General features: G+C 40.7%; 3 protein-coding genes across 3 annotated transcripts; 2 read left to right on the forward strand and 1 right to left on the reverse strand.

Moving 5' to 3' along the window:
• Positions 1 to 83: 83 nt before the first annotated feature.
• On the reverse strand, positions 84 to 7,014 carry LOC144026682 (leucine-rich repeat-containing protein 24-like). Its single transcript, XM_077533585.1, has 8 exons — positions 6,537 to 7,014; positions 5,722 to 5,915; positions 5,367 to 5,453; positions 4,974 to 5,165; positions 3,984 to 4,152; positions 3,643 to 3,908; positions 2,145 to 2,705; positions 84 to 1,341 (listed from the first exon to the last, which is right to left on the reverse strand). The coding sequence occupies exons 1-8, from the start codon at positions 6,583 to 6,585 to the stop codon at positions 949 to 951; spliced, it is 1,911 nt and encodes a 636-aa protein (XP_077389711.1). The 5' UTR covers positions 6,586 to 7,014; the 3' UTR covers positions 84 to 948.
• dohh (deoxyhypusine hydroxylase/monooxygenase) lies at positions 6,540 to 11,058 on the forward strand. The gene is made up of 6 exons (XM_077533588.1): positions 6,540 to 7,153; positions 7,641 to 7,747; positions 7,880 to 8,047; positions 8,132 to 8,208; positions 9,181 to 9,427; positions 10,192 to 11,058. Exons 2-6 carry the CDS (start codon positions 7,642 to 7,644, stop codon positions 10,527 to 10,529), a joined length of 936 nt encoding a protein of 311 aa, XP_077389714.1. The 5' UTR covers positions 6,540 to 7,153; position 7,641; the 3' UTR covers positions 10,530 to 11,058.
• A 195-nt stretch (positions 11,059 to 11,253) lies between these two features.
• lonp1 (lon peptidase 1, mitochondrial) lies at positions 11,254 to 22,447 on the forward strand. The gene is made up of 21 exons (XM_077533583.1): positions 11,254 to 11,841; positions 12,852 to 12,940; positions 13,025 to 13,144; positions 14,082 to 14,238; positions 14,350 to 14,463; positions 14,548 to 14,609; positions 15,129 to 15,258; positions 15,352 to 15,435; positions 15,507 to 15,575; positions 15,806 to 15,957; positions 16,047 to 16,185; positions 17,025 to 17,203; positions 17,271 to 17,358; positions 18,245 to 18,367; positions 18,444 to 18,560; positions 18,655 to 18,795; positions 19,388 to 19,553; positions 19,622 to 19,705; positions 20,493 to 20,620; positions 20,722 to 20,886; positions 22,006 to 22,447. Exons 1-21 carry the CDS (start codon positions 11,269 to 11,271, stop codon positions 22,153 to 22,155), a joined length of 3,030 nt encoding a protein of 1,009 aa, XP_077389709.1. The 5' UTR covers positions 11,254 to 11,268; the 3' UTR covers positions 22,156 to 22,447.
• The last annotated feature ends 224 nt before the right edge of the window (positions 22,448 to 22,671 follow it).

Raw genomic sequence — 22,671 nt, forward strand, 5'->3', positions numbered from 1 at the left:
AAAAAAATTGAAAGAATACATCTGTTGGGAAAATAAGCCCCCCCCCCCCCTTTTTTTTTCAAAAATTTGGAAAAAAAAAATTCCTAAAAAAAAATACATTTATTAAAATTCCATCTTTTTCACATTATTTGCAGGAATTTTTTATTCTTTGGGGGGGAAAAAGCCTCCGGAAAAATAAGCCTTTTTGTCAAGAAAATAATTAGGAAATTATTAAAGGGATACTTGACTCATTGATCAATTTTCAGCAGTGAAAATTTTTCATTTTGTCCAGAATAAATTTGATAACTTTATTATTTTTCATGTACAATTAATACCTTTAAAATCTGTTGTTGTTTTTTCCCTCTTGCTGTTGACTGATGATGATGACATCACCTGTGCTCACGACCAATCATGGCTCAGTATACTGACCAAACCCAGAAAACAGGTGAGCCATGATTGGTCGTTACCTACTTCCTCAGCACAAGTGATGTCATCATCAGTCGACAGCAAGTAGAAAAATATGCTTGGGGGTGATTCTCCAAAAAACACAACATTGACTCTCTTTCCAAAAGCAAACAGTCATGAAAAATTCACACATTTTCTGGGGGAGAAAAAAGAAACAATTTTTCTTTGTCTTGCATCAAAACAGGAGCACCCGTTTTAGTTTTTCTTTCCAGTGTGTCCGTCTGTACGCTAGCACCTTGCTAGCCAATTAGCATCCTCTTTGTTACCCGGGTGAACTGTTCAACAGTCAGGGTGTCAACCGGGTGTTTGTTTTTTTTGGCATGGTTTTTGTCTCGCTCTTTTCCCAAAGAAGTACGAAGAAGAAGAAGCACGTGCGCGAGAACATGAAGAAAGTCTCGAAAGCTCGCTCGGCTTCTCAAAGCGTCAACACGGTTTTTGTCGGAGGAGTTCCGATTGTAAAAAAAACCCCGCAAGAGGTCGGGTCCGCCCCAAGCCCGTCGTCGCTCAGCAGTGGATCTCGTAGGCCATCTGGGAGTCCACGAACAAGCCGGCGTGGTTGACGAACACGCCCTCGCCCTCGGACGTCACGACCGGCTCCGCCTCCCCGCCCTCGCCCGCCATTCTCCGCGCGGTCCGAAGGTCGCCGTCGGCCTCGCCGGGGCTGGCGGGCGGCTGCGGCCCGCCCGTCGCCGAGGAACCCGAGCGGCTGCTGGCGTCGGACGGGGCGGGGCCGCGGGTCGGCGGCACGACGGCGGCGGCGGGCGGGGCCGGCGGCAGCACGGGCTTGGCGCGGTTCAGGACGAACATCTCGTGACCGCGCTCGTCCCGGAACTCCTCCAGCTGAGCGAACGTCGTCGGCCCGTCCGAGTAGTCGTTCACGTACAGGATGCTCTCCTCCTGGCGACGACGACAACAACAACAACATTCTCATAAGTTCAGAATAATTCAACACGTTTCATTTTAAAACTCCAGGAAAACATAACTTTACTCTCTCAAAAATAAGACTTGTCTGTCACAAAATAAGAATAATTAAAAAAAATTCATTTTAAAACGCCAGGAAAAAAATAACTGTGCTCTCTTAAAAAATAACACTTCTCTGTCAAAAATAAAAATAAAAAAATTAAAAACTTGATTTTAAAACTCCGGGGCAAAAAAATAACCTCTCTCAAAAATAACTTCTTTCAAAAAAATAAGAATAATAATTAAAAACTTTTAGTTGTAAAACGCCAGGAAAAAAAATAACTTGACTTGACTGTCCAAAATAAATAAATAAATATATAAATAAATAAAAAACAGAATTAAAAACAATTAACTTTAAAACTCCAGGAAAAAAATATAAAAAATTATATATATATATATTTTTTTTTTAGGTGGGAGATTCCAAAAACCTTCCCTCCAAAACCTAAAAAACTTCTGGAAAAATATATTCCAAAAAAATATATATATATTCCGTGAAAAAAAAAAGTTTTCGCTCAAAAATGTGACTTTCCTGGGAGAAAATACTGTCCTCTGAAAACTTAACAAGTTGCCTCAAAAATGAACCTGTTTCAGGAAAAAAAAAAAAATTGCAAAACTAAACTTTCTGAGGGTAAAATGAACTTTTTCCCAAAATAAGCACTGCTCTCAATCAAGACAATTCCTCATAGTTCTGAAAATAAGTCAATGTGTTTGTATGGAACCAGGAGAGTGTGTTGTTGTACCTTGTGCGCGGCGTGCGCGTCCTTGTGGCCCCGCAGACGGCGGCTGTAGATCATGGCGAGCAGCAGCAGGGCGGTGAGCGCCAGCAGCGAGATGCCGGCGGCGATGGCCGTCTGCGTGGCGGCACCCAGCGCGCCGAAGGCCATGCTGCCCAACGCGTACAGCGGCTCCCGGCTCACGTCGCCGCCGCCCCTGAGACGGGGCCACGCCGGCACGTCGGGGGGGCCCGCCTGCGCCCAACCCGCCCAGGAGGACGACGACGAGGAGTTGATGGCCAGCTGGAAGGTGACCCGCGCCGCGCCGCCGGCATTCCAGGCCTCGCACTCGTAGAAGCCGGCGTGCGCCACCGTCACGTTGCTGAGGAAGAGCATCCCGCTGCCCGTGTCGGGGTCAAAGTGCGAGGCGCCGCCGTCGCCGCCGCTTTTCTGGACGTGCGCCCGGCCGCCCTCTGATGGCTCCCCGCCGCCGCCGCCGCCCGCTCCTCGGGTCCCGCCGCCAAGGTCCTGCACCAGCCCTCGCGGCGCCGGCGACACCTTGCCCGAAGACGCCTTCCTCCACGTCACCTACGCCGGCGCAGTCAGGTAAGGACAAGCAAACAATTGAAACGCTTTTTTAAAATAATAAATAAATAAAATAAGATAATGTACAAAAATTATTGTCCTTTTCATGAAGACAAAAACTGTGTTTAAATAAATAAAAAAAAACTGTCAAAAAAAAATTGAAAAATAATGTATTTCTCAAAAAAGTTTTTCTTAGTAAAATTTTTTGTAAATTCTAAGAAAAAAGTTAAACTGAGTAATAAAACTGATGTGAAAAAAAAAAATTTTTTTAAAGGGAAAAAAAAAGCTGTCAAAAAAATTCAAAATTCAAATTTTGAGTTGAAAAAAATTATTACAATAATGAATTAGTTTAACTATTTTTAAGAAAATAAGCTGTCAAATGGGAAAAATAATGCAGTTCTCAAAAAAAAATTCTTAGAAATGTACAAATTTCTTCTTGGAAAAAAATCTAAAAAAAAAAAAAAAAAAGAGAAGATTTATTTCATGTTACTTTAGTTTCGAAAAAAATAACATTTTAAAAAGTGAAAAATCTGAAGAAAGTTTTTAGAAAATCCCGAGAAAAAATTAAACTGAATATTAAAACTGAGATGGAAAAATAATTATAATTAGTTTTTAAAATTATTTTTAAGAAAAAAAATGACAAGCAATTTCCTTCAAGAAGAATTTTTGAAATCATTTTCTATTTTGTATTATTTTTAGAAAGTGAGTGCTTTCAAGAGAAAATGTTTCCCTTTTCTCAATATGCGTTCTTAGGTTCACAAAATTGGAGGGGGAAGTTCACAAGTACATCGCTGCTTCAAATTACCGAAAATCTTTTTCTTTTTTTTTTTTTTTAAACAAAAAATAAAAGCACAAATGTTAGAGGAAAAAAAAAAAAAAAAAAGTGTGTAACAAAAGCGAAGGCTTTTTTGTTGTTTTTTTTTTTTTTTTGCGAGCCGACCTGTGGGCGCGGGTATCCGGAGGCGTGGCAGGAGACGCGCAGGCTGTCGCCGAGGCGCACGGCCAGCCGGCGGGGCTCCAGCTGCACCAGCGGCGGGATGCACACCAGACTGTTGGGCGGCACCTCCAGCAGGCCCAAACGCGACAGCCGCGGCGGCTCGCCGCAGCGCAGGCGCCGGCGCTCCGACGAGCTCAGCAGCCGCCGGCCCTCCTCGTCCATCCAGCTCCGCAGCCAGTGCAGGGCGCAGTCGCAGCGCCACGGGTTCTCTGCCGGCGAAGCGGCGTGCGGCTCGTCAGCTCGTTTATTGACGTCGTCGATCGACCGTACGGGCGGACGCTCACCGGTGATGCGCAGCACCTGCAAGCTGACCAGCGGGCGGAGCGCGGCGGCCGCCAAGGTGTGCAGGCGGTTGGCGCTCAGGTCCAGCAGCGCCAGCGACGTCAGGCCCGCCAGCGCCTGCTCGCCCACCGCCTCCACCTGGTTGCGCTGCACGTGCAGCTCCTGCAGACGCTGAAAAAAAAAAAAACACAATGTGAGCCAAAACAAACTCGTCCTTCAAATTGCGACACTTGCTCCCCAAATATATTCAATAAACTTGACTTGAGGTAAACACTAACACGGCGGCATCAAGTTTTTCATCTTGAAAACAAGGAATTCTTTACAAAATAAGACTTTTGTCATACTTTTAAAAAAGGAAAACTTTGCCTTGCAAGTCGAGCTTTTTTTTTTTTATTATTAAAAATATATATCTATACATGGATAATACCATCAGTGATGAGAAAATTAAAAAAAATTATTAGAATATAAATTATTTCCTCAAAAATACACATTTTCGAAATGCTCAAGTTTGACTTTTTTGCTCTAAATTTCTTTTGTCGCAAAAAATAGTTAATGGAAAATACAAGTTTTCCTTGAATTAACAGCAAAATTTCCATCAGCACTTTTCTTGAAAAAAAATATTTTTTTTAAATGTCATATTTTAATTTATTTCATTTATTCATAATTTAATTTATTTATTTTAGAAAAAAATGGTAAGAATTTCTTGTTTGGCATCCACGAATTTACATAAGGTATTTGCACGGATTTTTTGATCTCAATATTTGTCAAAACAAATCAAATCAAATAAAATAGAAATAAAAAAAATTGCACCTCCCCTCTCAGTTTTTATTGGAAAATTCCAATTGAATGATTTATTTATTTTTTTTAAGAATTTTGCATCAGTTAGACGCAGATTTTGAATATTGGCCAAAATATTGTCAATCGTGAAGGACCACTGTAAGCTTTTTTTTTTTTTTTTTTTTTTTTTTCTCCCCCTCATTTGCGCGCCTCACCTGCAGGCCCCGGAAGGCGAAGTCGGGCAAACGCGCGATGTCGTTTGCGGCCAGGTAGAGGATGCGCAGGTGCCGCAGTCCCCGGAAGGCGTCGGCCGTCACCGAGCGGATCCGGTTCCCGTCCAGCGCCAGCTCCAGCAGCTGCGTCTGCGACTGGAACGAGCCCGCCTCCACCGCCGTGATGCTGTTGTTCTGCGGGCGGGGGCGGGGCATTGTCCAGCCGTCACATCTCATTTGCATCTCATTTGCATAATTGTGTGCCGGGTTGTGGCAATCCAGGTTAAAAAAAAAAAAAAAACCTGCCAGAGTTTTGCTTTCTATCCACACGGGCTTCTACTCGACTGGCTTTTACTTTCTGGGCCTGGATTTGACACACCCGTGTGTGCGCCTTACCTGCAGGTAGAGGTAGTGCAGGTGCACGAGCGGGGTCAGGTCCTGCCGGCGGATCTGACCGATCGCGTTGTCCTGCAGGAACAGCGTCTGCGAGGGTATACGGCGACATCATCATTAAGTGGTGGAAACCTGTCTAGTGTTCAGCGGTTTTGAGTTGGAACGTAATAATATCCAAACATCACGATACAATATGAAGGTCGCAAATATTGTTTAAAAAAAAATATATATTTACAATCTCTAGCACTTAATATTGAGGCGCTTGCTAATTAACGTGGATTTGAAACATAGAAGGAAAAAAATAGGAAAAAGACATTTTCCCTGGAAAAAATGACACCATAGGCTTTTTTTGCGTTACCTGCGTGGATGCGGGCACACGCTCGGGTAATGCGAGGAGGCCCGTGGACCCGCATTCCACCGTCAGGCTGTAACATCGGCAGCTCGCCGGGCAGGAAGCGGAAGCGGACGCCGTCGCCGTCGTCGTCGTGGCGGCGTGTGGCCGGACCAGCAAGATGACGAGGAGCAAGAGCGGCTGCATGATGGCGACGTGCTCTGAAACAAAACAACAAAAATCATACATATCGTATGCGTGTACCGAATACCGAGGATAGACATTTTGATGCTGTTTTTTTAAATGAGAAGATTTCAAAATAAGAGCTCAAAAAAATGCACAAATTCTCGACACATTTCACTCAGAAATTCTAAGTCAATTTTACAAGGAGACTTTTGAGGACATTTTGCCAGTTTAGATATAAAAAAAGAAAAAGAAGCTGATCGAGGCAGGTATGGGATCGAGCCACTCTATCGCCTGAGTCATGCCAATCCTGCTTGTGTCTTGTACCTCCAAGAATCCCGTTTTTGGGTCTCATTTTGGACACACCAGTAATGCCACCAGTCATGTATCGTGGCAAACAAGAGTGGCAACTTTAACTAACTTTTTTGTTTCTTTCATATTCACAAACTGGTCAAATGTACTCAAAACTGTCCTTGTGTATCACTGAGTATGCAGGAAAACCGCAACGGTCTTTCATGGCAATAAATGCAAATGGTAAAACAATCCAATCAAGAAATCGTCATGTGGCGCTTGAGCGAGGTTGACAGCCAGTCTCCATCTCGCACAATGGAGGACGCGAGTGCGCGTGCGCATTGATTGTCTCGTCGTCGCTCGCCTACCTGGTGATGAAGACGGTGGAAGAAGACGACGACGACGACGCGCTTTCATCGGCAAGCGTCGACGACGTTCATTTGACGTCCACCATGAGGATGATGATGGGGGGAGGAGGAGGAAGATGCGAGGCCCGTGTGACGTCGTCTGAAGGATGCAAAGGATCGACAGGAGGATGGATCGAGGAAGAATGGCTTCCGAGTGTAAAAAGCAGCTTCTTTTTCCCGCTTGGTTTCGTCCAAACGTCAGTCGGCATGCGTTGTTTTAAAAAAAAACACGCACGCAGGTGTTTCCTAGACGCCTCCCTCCTCTTCCTCTCCGTCCTCATCCTCCGAACGCTTCCTCGCGCTGCTCACTTCCGCTCGCATTCTCTCCACAATAAAAGAAACCTCTGAAACGGAAAACGCCGCGACGTGCATCACTGTCATAACTTTAGAAACATTTAGTAGTTTTTTTTTTTTTTTAATGACTAGGCTACTACTGTCGTTGTGGAAGTGACATTTGCCCACATTTTTCGCCCCACCCTTTTCGCGTGACGTCATGCCTGACGTTTACGGAAATTAAAAAAACGTGTGTGGCATTCCGGGGCTTCTGCTCGCCTAACTGACTACTATTTCATCGTCAGGTGAGTTTTTTATTATTATTATTATTTTAAATCTTGAATCGCCGTCTGATGTGTTAAAAGTGTTTCTTGAGGAAGCAAACAGTTCGCTGCAGCTGGTGATGTAACGCCTGCCTGCTTGAAACGTGGCTAGCTAGCTTAGCTGCCATTAGCTGTCATGTGTATTTTGGTTCGTACAACAAGAAGTGGTACACAGATTACTAGTAATAAAGACACGTAAATATAAAGTTTGCAAACGTGTACAATACTCACATTTGTCCTTATGCAGCGTGGAACTTTGTGCGTGTGTATAATCCTAATGTTTTATTGTAATTTTAGTAATTTATTTTTGTTCCATCTGTCTTTGTTTTTGTATGGTGACTGATTTTTACTGCATGGCATGTACAACACGTTGGATGCGGCAAAGGTTGTTGTAAAAATGCTTTAGAAGTTAATTTGAGGTGTGCGTTTGGATCATTTCTGTGTCTAACATGCGTTTGCGCGTGCGCAGGATGGCCAGCGTGGAGCAGCTGGCTGCGGTGGGTTCTGTTCTGGTGGACCCGGGTCAGGACCTGACTCAGCGCTTCCGAGCTCTGTTCACCCTCAAGAACCTGGGAGGTACATTTCAAGAGATTTGGGGGCAAAATATTTGTAGTAACCTCGACTGAATTTCAACCAAAAACATCTGCCAACTGTTAGTTTTTTTAGTATGATGCCCTTTTTATTATTATTATTATTCCTTAAATAAAGGCAGCGAGGCGGTGGAGTGGATCAGCAAAGCGTTCGTCGACGACTCGGCGCTGCTCAAGCACGAGCTGGCCTTCTGCTTGGGTCAGATGCAGGACGCGCGCGCCATACCCGTCCTCAGCGCCGTCCTCAAGGACACCCGACAGGAGCCCATGGTCCGGCACGAGGCGGGTGAGTGGCGGCCATCTTGTGGGGACCCGCGAAAGGGCACGTCGGGTACAGTTCAGCAAAGAGTTTGTGTGTGCGTGACTGCAGGAGAAGCCCTGGGAGCCATCGGGGACCCTTCGGTTCTGGACCTGCTGAAGGCCTACAGCCAGGACCCCGTCGTTGAGGTACAAGGGAGTGGAAAAAGTCTACACACCCCTGTTTAAGTGTTAGCCTTTGTGATCTTTAAAAAAAAGACAAAAAAATATTTTGAAACTTTTTACATCATTATTTCATCATGAAATTAATGTATTAATTTAATTATTTATTGTTTTATTTAGTATATTATTATTATTATATTATAATATATAATAATGCTACTACTACTACTAATAATATATTATTATTATTAATAATAAATATATTTGATTAATTTATATATTAATTTATTTCATTCCTTTTGTGATCTTCAAAAAAAGAGTGACCAAGAAAATATATTCAGAAACTTTTTTTTTTTTTTTTTTTTTTTGTGAAAGACATCTTTTAGATTTTTTTTTTAATGTCCCAAAAAGTATGAAAAGCTTTTTTATTGAGCAAAATGTAGTATTTTTACAATAGTCTATTAAAAAAAAAATGTATTTTTTACACAAACGAAAAAAAATGTTTTTGTTTTTTTTTTCCTGCGAGTGGAAAATTTTCTGAAAGATGTCCTTCACAAAAAAAATATATATATATATATACCGTATCTATTTTTTACATTTACAAAAAAAAATTATATATTTTTTTAAAATGTCCCAAAAAGTATGAAAAGGTTTTTTTTTTTTTTTTTTTTTTTTTTGGAGGAAAAAAGTAATATTTTTCCAATCGTCTATAAAAACATGATTTTTTTTTTTTTTTTAAACAAACAAAAGAATGTTTGTTTTTTTCCCTTACATTTTGTTTGGAAACATATTCATTGTTTTTCTAAAAATAAAAAATAAAAAAGCTTTTTGTGGGGTAAATGTTTGGACATTTTTCATGAACAAATATAACTTGTCTTTGTTTCCCTCAGTTTGATGTTGGAACCTAAAATGAGGTTTGAATGTCGATCACAAAAAAACAAAAAAAAAAAAAAAAAGTCTTTGAGTTTGAGTTCAATTCCGCTGTTGGCGCGTTCGCAGGTGGCCGAGACGTGCCAGCTGGCCGTGCGTCGTTTGGAGTGGCTGGAGAGCGGCGGCGCCGACGCGGAAGACGTTGACGAGAGCCCGTACAGCTCGGTGGACCCGGCGCCCCCCGCCGCCCGCCGGGACGTGTCGGAGCTGCGCGCCGCCCTGCTGGACGAGACGCTGCCGCTCTTCGAACGCTACCGGGCCATGTTCGCGCTCAGGAACCGCGGCGGACGGGACGCCGTCCTCGCCTTGGGCGACGGTGAGACGGCACAAACGCAAACGGGTCACACCCAACTTCACCTTCCGTTTGTTTGTTTGTTTCGGGCATGTCAACGAGCACTCGGTTTGCTTTTTCAATTGATTGACAATCGCTTCTTGATTTTTTATTTTTTATTATTTTTTATTTATTTTTTTTACTTTGAACATGCATAACAAATAAATAAAAGTAATTAAAAAAATGAGAGAATGAATAAATAAATAAAAAATGTGAAGCCAAAACTTGTAAACAGCAAAAAAAATATTAAATTATTTAAAAAAATATATATTTCTAAATTATTTAATTAAATTGGTAAAAAAAAAAAAAAGACAGAATAATTTGGAATAATAAAAAAGAATTGTGAAACCAAAACTTGTAAACACCAAAAGAATTATTAAAAAATATATTTATAAATTATTAAATTAAATTGGTAAAAAAAAAAGTCACAATATTTAGAAATGAGAAAAATAAATTAAAAATTGTGAAGGCGAAACTCAGAAACAGCAAAAAAAACACAGTAAGTTATTAAAAAAATATATATTTATGACTTATTTAATTAAATTGGTAAAAAAAAAAGTCACAATATTTAGAAATAAAAAATAAAAATTGTGATGCCAAAACTCGTAAACGGCAAAAAATAATAATTAAATATGTATAATATAATATATATGCACGTATTAGTCGTATTTGTTGTCGACCCGTCGATCGCCACTCGATTGGAGAGCGTTTATTTTTTGCAGCTTGACCAAAGTTTTCATGTTTCTCAGGCCTGCGTTGTTCGAGCGCGCTGTTCCGTCACGAGGTGGGCTACGTGCTGGGCCAGATGCGAGACCCCGCCGCCGTGCCGGCCCTGCGCGCCGTCCTGGAACGCGACGACGGCGGCGGCGAGAGCGCCATGGTGCGCCACGAGGCGGCCGAGGCCCTGGGCTCCATCGGCCGCGACGACTGCCTGGCCGTGCTGCGCCGTTTCCGTGGCGACGGCCAGCGCGTGGTCCGGGAGAGCTGCCGGGTGGCCTTGGACATGCTGGACTACGAGAACGACGGACAGCAGTTCCAGTACGCCGACACGCTCGCCAAACTGCAAGGATCCACGCCGGCCGTGTAGAAAACAGACATTCAACTTTCATTTTAGCAAACATGTCAAGTCTAGACCGGATTTTGAGTTATGACGGGTTCACAATGTACTTTTCTGGTCTTGTTTTTTTTTTTTTTTTGACTCGCTACTACACCAAGTTTTTGTAAAATGGTTCAATGAGTCACGTATCCCTTCAATCATTTGAAATTATTCATGTAAATATACTCACTGTTAAATAGATTACGGTCCATGTAAAACAACCAAAATAATTTTTATCTAAATATGAATACAAACGCGGGCTTGTTTTTATCTCAGGTCGAATTACGCAGTGCTCCATCTAAAACGGAACATTTATTCAGCCTGCTTGTGTTATGCCCTACAACACTAATTAAGAAATCAATTAAACAGATACAGCATAAAATATGTCAAATGTCAAATGTTGGCGGACTAGAAACACTCAATAAATAATAATTCCAATGTGATAATAAATGAATCATTAATGTGATTACTGTTTGTGTGTCACAGCTCAAGTAGTTCATGAAAAATATATGAAGAAGAATGCAATTATTTCTCGGTGGTGTCACAAACGCACGAATCCACCGGAAACGTCACATGAATTCGTTTCAAGAGTGTTTAAAAGCACACAAACGAGGACATAAAGTGTCATTTAGACTATATGGTGTTATTTTACCACATGCGGAGGTAGAAACATAACAGTAAATCATAAGAAATATGAATTTTTGCTTGTGACAGTTGACGGGTGTTCCCAATGACGACCGTGACGTCATCAAGCGTGGCCGGAAGAAGACGCCGACAGCCACACGAGAAGAGAAACATGGCGGCGTGCGTGCGGCTGATAAGAGCAGCTGGACTTTTCCACAGAAACGCAGCCCACGTTGTCAGGCTCGTCACGCCGCCCGGGCGCTTCGCGTTCGCCTCGCACCGGGCCGACGCACCGGGCCCGGGCGGCTTCCGTTCGGTTCGCCTGTATAGGAGCTCCAACTTGACGGCAGGACCTCGTCGCTGGATGCGGGTGACCGGCGTCCGTTCCGGCCTCTTCTCGTCGTCGCCCTGCTGCTGCTCCAGAGCCTTCGGGAACCGGGCGAGCGGCGCCGGCTTCCCCGGGGAGGACGGCGCGGAGAGCGGCGCCGGCGGAGGTGGCGACTCGGGAGGAGAGGACGGAGGAGGAGGTGAGGACGGAGGAGGAGGAGGAGGAGCGGCGTACGCCGGACCTCAAATGACGGCGCTGACCCCCATGATGGTGCCGGAAGTGTTCCCCAATGTGCCGCTGATCGCCGTGAGCAGGAATCCGGTGTTCCCCCGATTCATCAAGATCATCGAGGTGAGCAGGAGGGTGACGTCACGTGTGTCAAGGACCGCATGATGCAATGTTTGTTTGATAACTGGATGAATGTCAACATGGAAAGAGGAGACAAAGTGTCAGGCATCGCTTTTCAACGACACATGAGAGCATTTCGGCACAATTTCGAGGGTACTTATTATGTAAACATCTTTTTAACGTAGTGATGTCAAGCCTTTTTTTGAGCAAAGGTTAACAGACAAAATTAATGCAATACCACCAGGGTTATTATAGTTTGGAAATTTTTCATTTGAGTTAGTTTTGGTTTCATTTTGAGTTTTTTTTTGTTTTTTTGTTATATAGTTAGTTTTACTTTTGTAAATATCAAATGTAGTGTCAGTTTTCGTTTTTTAAAAAACATTTTCGTTTTTTATTTCATTAACGAAATATTGTTTGAATTATAGTTTTATTTTTTATTCGTTGGTTTTAGTTAACTAAAATAATCTTGCTTCTGACCTGAACACAATGGGTTTTTTTGTTTTTTGTTTTTCTTTTACAAAAAAAAACGCTCCAACAGGTGGCAGCAGAGTATAAGAGATCAGGCAGGTTCCATGTTGCAGCAAGCTCTTTTCGCCAGTGTTTTTTTTTTTTTTGTAAATAATGGTGAAACTTAGCTATATTCTAATGCTAATTGCTACAAAACGGAAATAGATACAAAAATGTATTTGATTTTATTTCCAGTTTATGATAAATAATTTTATAAATGTTATTTATTTGGAAATTTTATTATTATTATTATTATTATTATTATTATTATTATTATTTTGTTAATTTTAATTTATTAATTTTGTGTTATTTATTGTCTTTATTTGGACATTGAATTAAATCTAACCTTGATTACCACGACATTGTGGCATCTTAACTGCTGAGCAACTCTTGAAGTGAGTTGAGGAGCTTCATTTCGACAAAAGTAGTGCGTTGCCGCCAACTGGACAATTGTCAACCTTTTTGGATGTTGTGCGAATTGCGACCGGCGTTGTGCTTCCCGGCAGGTGAAAAACAAAAACCTGATGGAGCTTCTGAGGAGGAAGGTGCGACTGGCGCAGCCGTATGCCGGAGTCTTCCTCAAGAAAGACGACAAGTACGTCCCGTCCCGTTTCGTGACCGCCTCGGCGCCCGTGCCGCTGACCCCTGTTTGACCCGCGCGTGCGTGCGTGGGCCGCAGCAACGAGTCGGACGTGGTGGAGTCCCTGGACGCCGTCTACGCCGCGGGGACCTTCGTGCAGATCCACGAGATGCAGGACCTCGGGGACAAGCTCAGGATGATCGTCATGGGACATCGCAGGTCGGCAGAAACTCATCAAACATATTGTTATGCAAAAGGAACATTTCACAAATAATTAGTCCAAAACATACAATTGTTTGCAAACTTTTACAAAAACAAAACAATTGCTCATAAATCTGAATTTGTTTACAAACATACAATTGTTTATACATTTCCAGTTGTCTAAAAGCATGTTTGCAATGAAGCAATTTTCACAAATGTAGTTGTTATATAAACATGCATTGCCCAAAGACCAAAATTTTGCAAACACAAGCATTTACAAATGTTTGTACAACACAATTGTTTACAAACATTTGTTTTACAAATAGAAATTTTCGCAAATAACTATTTACACAATTATTCATAAACATACAATTGTTTGCAACTTTTTTTGAAACATTTGTTTACAAACAAGCATTTACAAACATTTGTACAAATATGATTGTTTACAAGAATACTGTTGCTGACAAATGTTTGTTTACAAACTTATAATTGTTTCCAAAAAGGCCATTTATAAAATCACAATTGTTTACAAACACATTTTAATCATTTTTACGAAGTATACTTGTTTGCATATTTAGAAACCATCATACAAATCTTTACAACTAGAATTGTTTACAAATGTACGATTGCTCATAAATAGGCAATTGTTCAGAAATGACTAATTTTCTCACTTCAAGATTATCGGTATCCTGAAAATACTCATCGTAACAAAGAAATGGGGAAAAAAGATTTTTAATATAAACAGTGAAGATGAAAATGTATTTGACTAAGACATTTTCTATTAAATGCAATAAATGTAAACATTGGTCACAATAAAATACAATTAAAAAAAAAAACAATTTTCACATACGTTTCCAAATGCAATCGATCCGCACGATTCTTCACAAGCCTCAAATTGTTTGCAAATGCCAACTTGTAAGTCAATGTCAACGACGAGCCACATGCTGCTTCACAGGGTCCGCATCACCCGACGTCTGGAGGTGGAGCCTGACGAGGGGGAGGAGTCTGAGACGACAACAGCGGCGGCGGCGGCGGCGGTGGAGTCGCAAAGCAAAACGGCGTCGGGACGCAAGTCCAAACGTGGCCGACGGGACGAGCAGATGGAGGACAAAGTCGGTCGTTCGTTGTCATGTGACTCGTCGCACATTTTTTTCCACCTCGCTGATGTCGCTCGCGCTTCTTTTCTTTTGTGCTTTCGTTCGTCCGTCCGTCCGTCCGTCCAGATCGCCCAAGCCGACCTGATGCCCGAACTGCGACCTCTGACCTCATCCGGCATCCTCATGGTGGAGGTGGACAACGTCGTCCACGAGCACTTCACCGTCACCGAGGAAGTCAAGGTGGACACACAAAAAAAAACAAAAAAAAACATCACGCAAACGATCGCTTGACAGTTCAAATATCGTTTTTTGTTTCCTGCGCAGGCGCTGACGGCCGAGATCGTCAAAACCATCCGTGACATCATCGCGCTCAATCCACTCTACAGGTTTGAAAATGTTCAAAATGTCAATACAAATTTCTTTGGGACACGATCATTATTATGCAAGTTTCTTTTGGACCAAACATGATTTTATTAAATTAGTCATTTTAAAATTTTAAAAAAAGAAGGTGCAAATTACATACATTTAAATAAGAAATGTATTAAACGTAAAAAAAAAATAGAAAAACCATTTATGCAAGCTTCTTTTGGACCAAACAAGATTTTTTATTAAATTAGTTATTTTAATATTTAAAAAAAGGTGAAAATTATATACATTTATACAACTCAAAATTACTGTCAATAATCTTTTATTTTTGTTTTTGATGATGCCAATTTTGTAATTTTGGAATGTAATAATTGTAATTGAATTTCAATGAATTGCACAGCCTCTACACTAAATACTCGTACTGGTATCGGTTTGGAAAAAAAAAATAAAAATTGGTATCGATCGACCATCAAGTTTGTATTTTGTGCGTATGCTTGTAAAATAGCTGAATGATGTTTTGTGCACGTTTTGCTGGTCAGGGAGTCGGTGCTGCAGATGATGCAGGCGGGCCAGCGCGTGGTGGACAATCCCATCTACCTGAGCGACATGGGCGCCGCCCTCACGGGGGCGGAGTCTCACGAGCTGCAGGACGTCCTGGAGGAAACCAACGTGAGCGAGCGACCGTGCAAATATCACGTCATGTCATAACCATCCCAATCTATGTTTTATTATATATTTTTTGTTTTTTATGTGTTTGTGCAGATCCCCAAACGTCTGTACAAAGCGCTGTCGCTGCTCAAGAAGGAATTTGAGCTGAGCAAGTTGCAGCAGCGTCTGGGACGAGAGGTCAGCCAAACGGCGAGTGAGCGGAAAAAAAAAAAAAAAAAAAAAGTTTGAAAGCTTGTTGTCCGTCACAGGTGGAGGAGAAGATCAAGCAGACGCACAGGAAGTACCTGTTGCAGGAGCAACTCAAGATTATCAAGAAGGTGACGGACGACGCGAGCGCCGATTTTCACACCGTCGATCGTTTGCCATGAAAAAAAAAAAAAGTCATCGACATGATGAGAGAGAGAACTTTCACACGTTTCCACGTTTTTTGAGTCAATTTAAGAAAAAAAAAAAAAAAAAAAAGTACAACGAGTTAACTTATTGAGGACATTGAATGAAAATTCCCGTTTGAGCCTCCAAATAAAAAGATGCGAACGTGCGTGTGCAGGAGTTGGGTCTGGAGAAGGAGGACAAGGAAGCCATCGAGGAGAAGTTCCGCGAGCGTCTGAAGGAGCGGACGGTCCCTCAGCACGTCATGGACGTCATCGACGAGGAGCTGGCCAAGATGGCGCTGCTCGACAACCACTCGTCCGAGTTCAAGTGGGTCGACGACGACGACGACGACGACGCGGAAACGCAAAACGGATTTTTTTTCATTTTCATCCTTATGAACGTGTGCGTGTGTCTAGCGTGACCCGCAACTACCTGGACTGGCTGACCAGCATGCCTTGGGGCACCAACAGCGAGGAGAACCTGGCCTTGGACAGGGCCAAGGACGTTCTGGAGGAAGATCATTATGGGATGGATGACGTCAAGAAGCGCATATTGGTCAGTCACACATGATGCGCATGTGGAGGGAGCACCAAAACTGACCAAATGAAAAATTCATTCAGAAAAATAAAAATAAAAAACAGATCTACAAATATAATACAAACGCTAAATACAGAAAAAAATCAATAGAAATGTACATAAAGACAACAAAAAATATATACATGTAAAAGAAAAAAAGACAGATTCAAAAAATAAATATAAGCATAATTGTGGAAATAAATACAAAAATAAAAAATGAGATTTAAAAAAAAGAATAAATATGGAAATAAATACAATAAAAAAACGAGATTAAAAAATTTTGGAAATAAATACAATAATAAAAAACAAGATTCAAAAAATAAATATAAGAATAAAAGTGAAAATGAATACAAAAATAAGAAACAAGCTTTAAAAAAACATAAATATAAGCATAAATGTGGAAATAAATACAAAGCAGAAAACAAGATAAAAAAAACAAACATAAATATGAAAGTAAACACAAAAAATAAAAAACAAGATTTAAAAATTAAATATAAGAATAAATGTGGAAATACAAAAATAAAAAACAAGATTCAAAATAATAAATCTAAGAATAAATATGGGAATACATACAAAAATAAAAAAAAACACGTAAGAATAACAGGAAATAAATACAAAAGTAAATAGAATTAAACATCAATCAATAAAAACACTCTGCGCTCACATTTATTTCATACTGCATATATATATATATTTTGTATTTAATTTTTGAATTTTATTCATGTCTTTATTTTTTAATTGTGGTGGATACATGCGAATATTGTGTTGAGCAGGTTGCTGATGTTTTGTTTTTTGTGTGTGTGTGTGTGTGTGTGCAGGAGTTCATTGCGGTGAGTCAGCTGCGAGGGTCCACGCAGGGCAAGATCTTGTGCTTCTACGGACCCCCGGGGGTGGGCAAGACGTCCATCGCCCGCTCCATCGCCCGCGCGCTCAACCGACAGTACTTCCGCTTCAGCGTGGGCGGCATGACGGACGTGGCCGAGATCAAAGGTCACAGGTGGGACGTCTGACCTCGCGACGTCTGACCTCGCGTGGCCTCGCGTCTCACGTTGCTGCGCCATCAGGAGGACGTACGTGGGCGCCATGCCAGGCAAGATCATCCAGTGCCTCAAGAAAACCAAAACGGAGAACCCCCTCGTCCTCATCGATGAGGTCCGCGCTCCAGTATTGGTGGTGGTGGTGGTTTTTATTTTGTTCACAAAATTCTTTTTGGGATTTTAGTTTGAGGTTTTTTTCTTTAGTTTTAAAATAAAATAGCCTTGGTTGTAGGGCTGTGCAATTAATTGAAATTCAGTTATTACACTCCACAATTACAAAAGCAGCATAATTGTTTAAAAAAAAAAAAAATTATTCATACTAATTTTTGAGTTGGTCAAACGTATACATTTGCAAATTGCACTTTTTTTAATTTTTATTTTAAAATAACTAATGCAATACATTTTGTTTCATCCAAAACGAATCTGCATATAGTGTTTCAAATTATTTTATTTCTCTTAATATGTTTGTTTGTTTGTTTTTTATTAGTGTTTACGTATTATATGTTTTCTTGTTTTGTACCAAAATAAAATAAAATAAATAAATGATAGTTCTACTGCACTGTGCGCATGCTGCACTCTGATTTCAAGGTTTTGCCTACAAAAATAAACAAATAATTATTATAAATTGTTTTGTTCAAAAGGAACTTGACTCTTAATATTTTTAATTGCTTTTTTCCTTTTTTCTAATGTAGCCAAAAAAATAAATAAATAAATAAATATTATAAATTCTAATCGTGATTATTGCCAAAATAATCGTGATGATGTGACGATATATTAATTATATTAATATCTTGATACTTTGTCTCCCGATATTTGTAGTTTAATATACAGCCACTGTAACGGCTCCATTGTTGATGACTTATTGAGCAATAACTTGGCAGGCCACTAGGGGGAGCACCTCATAAGGGTGGTGGGGAAATGTACTGAAAGCAAACAAGACTCGTCAGCTTCATTTTGCATGTGGAAGCCATTTATCCGTTTTCCTAACGTGTTGTTGGCAGGTGGATAAGATGGGTCGCGGGTACCAGGGCGACCCGTCCTCGGCCCTGCTGGAGCTTCTGGACCCCGAGCAGAACGCCAACTTCCTGGACCACTACCTGGACGTTCCCGTGGATCTTTCCAAGGTGGGGGGGGGGGGTGAAAAAACGTCTCGGCGAATGAAACGCGTCCTTCATTTGCGTCTCCCGACTGGTGTGCAAGGTTCTGTTCATCTGCACGGCCAACGTGACCGACACCATCCCGGAACCGCTGCGGGACCGCATGGAGATGATTAACGTGTCGGGATACGTGGCGCAGGAGAAACTGGCCATCGCCGAGGTAACGCTTGAGCCTGGAAAAAGTCCTGATGACGATGATGATGACGATGACGATGACGATGACGATGACGGTGACGGTGACGGTGCGTTTCCAGCGCTACCTCGTCCCTCAGCTGCGCTCGCTGTGCGGCCTGACCGAGGAGAAGGCGTCCATCTCGTCGGAAGCGCTCGGTCTGCTGATCCGACAGTACTGCAGAGAATCCGGCGTCAGGAACCTGCAGAAGCAAGTGGAAAAGGTGAGCGGCCCGCCACAAAGGTCCTCACGACCGCATACAGATTTCACATTGGGAAATGTTCATTCAACTCATTTGCTCCCAAAGACGTATAAATACGTTCTATTTGAAATGTGTAAAGTTTCCCAAAGACGGATTTATACGCTGTTGTTGTTTTTTTTTATATTAGAGCATACAGACGGCTTTGATGCAGCCTCTCAACTGCAAAGAACGGTTTTAGAAAGGGTAGTTATTACACAAATGGCCAGCAGGTGGCAGCAGAGTATAAGAGATCAACCACGTTGCAAATACGCTATTAACAGATTTGTTCCTGATGAAACTAGGCTATGTTCTAATGCTAATTGCTGCAAAACTGAAACCGATTCAAATATACTTTTTTTTTTTTTTTTTTCCCCTGATGAAAGAAGAGATTTTAATCTTTCTTTTTGGTAGGTTCCATGTTTTGAAAAAAGAAGGCAAGAAAACCAATGCCACAGATCAAACCAGGAACCAAGACCGGAACCATGCAAAGAAGACCGAGTCGAGAACAACCGTGTGAAGAATGAAGTTTTGCGCTTTGTGCCATGCCTGACCGCCATGTTGTTTGTTTTTCCAGGTTTTCCGCAAGGTGGCCTTCTCCATCGTCAGCGGGCAGCAGGAAGTGGTCAGCGTCTCGCCGGAAAACCTTCAGGAGTTCGTGGGGAAGCCCATCTTCACCGTGGACAGGATGTACGACGTCACGCCGCCGGGAGTCGTCATGGGGCTGGCCTGGACCGCCATGGGTGAGACGCACGCGCGCGCGCACGCGCACACGCACACTCACGAAAAGTGTTGCTTTTGTCGCGCGCAGGAGGCTCCACTCTGTTCATCGAGACGTCCGTGCGTCGGCCTTCCCTGAAGGATGGCAAAGGAGAAGCTTCCCTGGAGATAACAGGTCAGCAACGCACACGACAAACGACAAACGAGGGACGTAATCATATCCAAACGTCACGTTACAATATTATCGCCATTTGAAGCTCACCATGCCATCATTATCATCATATAATCATTATCATATTGTGGGGAGGTTGGCGATATAAAAAAAAGTCACAATATTGTAAAAAAAATTTAAAAAAAAATGGTGATAATGATCATATCGTTTAACTTTTTGACCACCATACAATGCCACCATAAACGTTAAACGACACCAACTACATTTTTATTTATTTTTTGCAATGTTTAAATGCAGCGTTGCCTGGTCAATGCATTGTGAAATCAAAAACACTAACAATGGCCAGCAGATATCAGCATTGGCTCTTTCGATGTTGTCTTTTTTTTTTATTTTATTTTATTTTTGAAGTTATTTTTATATATTATATTTTTTTGTTTTTTTATTATTGTTAATATATTTATTTTTTTACTTAATATATTTTAGTATTTTATTGACTATTTATTTATTTTTATAGTTGTGTTCACTCATTTTTATGTGTATGATAGTGTGCGGATCTCAACACACAGCACTTTGTAAATGCTTGTTTATAGAATGTGCCATAGAAATCAAGTGGATTTGATTTTTTTATTTGACAATTGTTCTGTTTCTTAGCTACTGCATATTTGTGTACTTTGCTCACGTTGACTCAATGGTCTGTTAGTCTGGCGTTGACCCAACAACGTTCCTATGGAACTATACATAAGATATGAAATCAATAAATGAAGCTAAACTATGGCGATGCATATTTTAGGTCAGCTGGGCGACGTGATGAAGGAAAGCGCCAAAATCGCCTCAACCTTCGCCCGCGCGTTCCTCATGCAACAGGAACCGCAAAACCACTTCCTGCTCAACTCTCACCTGCACCTTCACGTGCCGGAGGTGAGCGCAAAACAAACAAAGAAAGAAAGCAAGTTTGAGAAGAGCTTCACAATGATGCGTTTTTGTTTTTGTTTTTGTTTTTGTTCTTGTTCTTGTGTCAGGGGGCCACGCCCAAGGACGGCCCGAGCGCCGGCTGCACCATCGTGACGGCCCTGCTGTCCCTGGCCACCGCTCGGCCCGTGCGTCCAAACGTGGCCATGACTGGCGAGGTGTCCCTGACGGGAAAAATCCTTCCAGTGGGCGGCATCAAGGAGAAAACCATCGCCGTGAGTCGCCTGCGCCGCTTTCTGTTTTCCTGTCACAACCATTTGCAACACGACTTTTGTGGACTCGCCTTCTTGCTATTTATGTTGTGACGAGGGATTTTTTTTTTATTTTTAATTAATTAACATATATTTTTATGATAAAAGTGTCCCATTTTTTTTAAACATTATATATTATTTTATAGTATTTACTATTAATTAAATTAATTAATTAATTATTTTTATGATAAGTGTCCCATTTTTTACATATTATCTTATTTTTCTTTTATATATTGTTTACTATTAATTCATTTAAATTATTAATTAATATATATTCTTGATAAGTGTCCATTTTTGAATGATATATTTTTATATTATAATATAATTTACTCTGAATTATTTAATTAATTTATAATAATAATTTACATATATTTTTATAAGTGTCCCATTTTTTTATACATTATATATTATATTATTTTTATATTATTTACTTAATATGTATTTTTATGATAAGTGTCCCATTTTTTAAATATTATATATTATTTTTATATTATAAATTTACTATTAATTATTTTAATTCATATATTTTTTATGTGCCATTTTTTTTAAATATTATTTTTATATTATTTACTTTTAATTTGATTAATTAATTAAAAATTTATTTTCATAAGTCTTCTATTTTTAACAATATTATATTTTATATATTATTTTTATATTACATATGATAAGTGGCCAATTTTTAAAAATATTGAAATGCAATTATGCAGATTTCGGCCATTTTATTTCCTGATAATTACATACATTTATTTTCTAGACATTTTCCTTAAGATGACATGAAATGAATTCCAATTTCCTCTTCATATTTTTGTTGTCTTTTTGTGAGCGTTTCAGCTGAATTTGACTTTCTATGACTAGTTTAATATTTTTACAATGATGGTGAAAGTGAACGTTGACATTTCAAGTTGATTTGAAACAAGTCAATTGTTTTGCAGGCTTGGTCCCAAAATAAATGTGAAAGTTTTTAGAAAAAATTCAATTTTAAATAATTCTTATTATTTTTGCAATGAAATGAAATGAAGATAATCTTTAAAAGTCAAAGGAGCACCGTGTGATTTATTTATTTATTTATTTTTTTGCGGGCAGGCCCGACGCGCCGGCGTGACGTGCGTCATCCTGCCGGCGGAGAACCGGAAGGACTTCTCGGACCTGCCGGATTACATCACGGAAGGTCTGGAGGTCCACTTTGTGGACCACTACAGTCAGATCTACCCGGTGGTCTTCCCTCAGTCGTAAAGCGTCCTCCTGTGGCCCGAGTCGGTTTTTTTAAATTCCACGCCGTCAGTCCGGTTTGGCGAGCATCGTCACCGCCGCCAACCGACCCACGCGGCCGCAAACGGACCAATGAGAAGCCGTGACCGACACAGGAAGTGATGTCACTGCTCAGTCGCGGCTCCCATCAGGCTCAGCTGTGGACAAAACTCTTTATTATTGGAATCATTATTTTTATTTGATATTATTGTTATCGTGTGCTTGAGTAAATACAATATACAATTTATGATGAAAAAAAAAAAATTTCTTTTCATAAGTAGGCTGCCCCTACTTTTTTTTTTCTTTTTTATAAACCTACTAAAGATTTTGCACATTTTACAGGAAATGTTTTTCTGACTAATTTTTTAGGGAGCTTTGTTTTTGTTTTACTGATTTTTTTTTGTGTCAAAAAAATATTCAGAAAAACATAAAAAAAAAAAAAAATCAGAAAAACAAGAGGAAAATTACTCAGAAAAACAGGGTGAAAAATAATATATATAA

Source organism: Festucalex cinctus, chromosome 10 (genome assembly GCF_051991245.1).
Source record: "Festucalex cinctus isolate MCC-2025b chromosome 10, RoL_Fcin_1.0, whole genome shotgun sequence".
Taxonomy (NCBI): domain Eukaryota; kingdom Metazoa; phylum Chordata; class Actinopteri; order Syngnathiformes; family Syngnathidae; genus Festucalex; species Festucalex cinctus.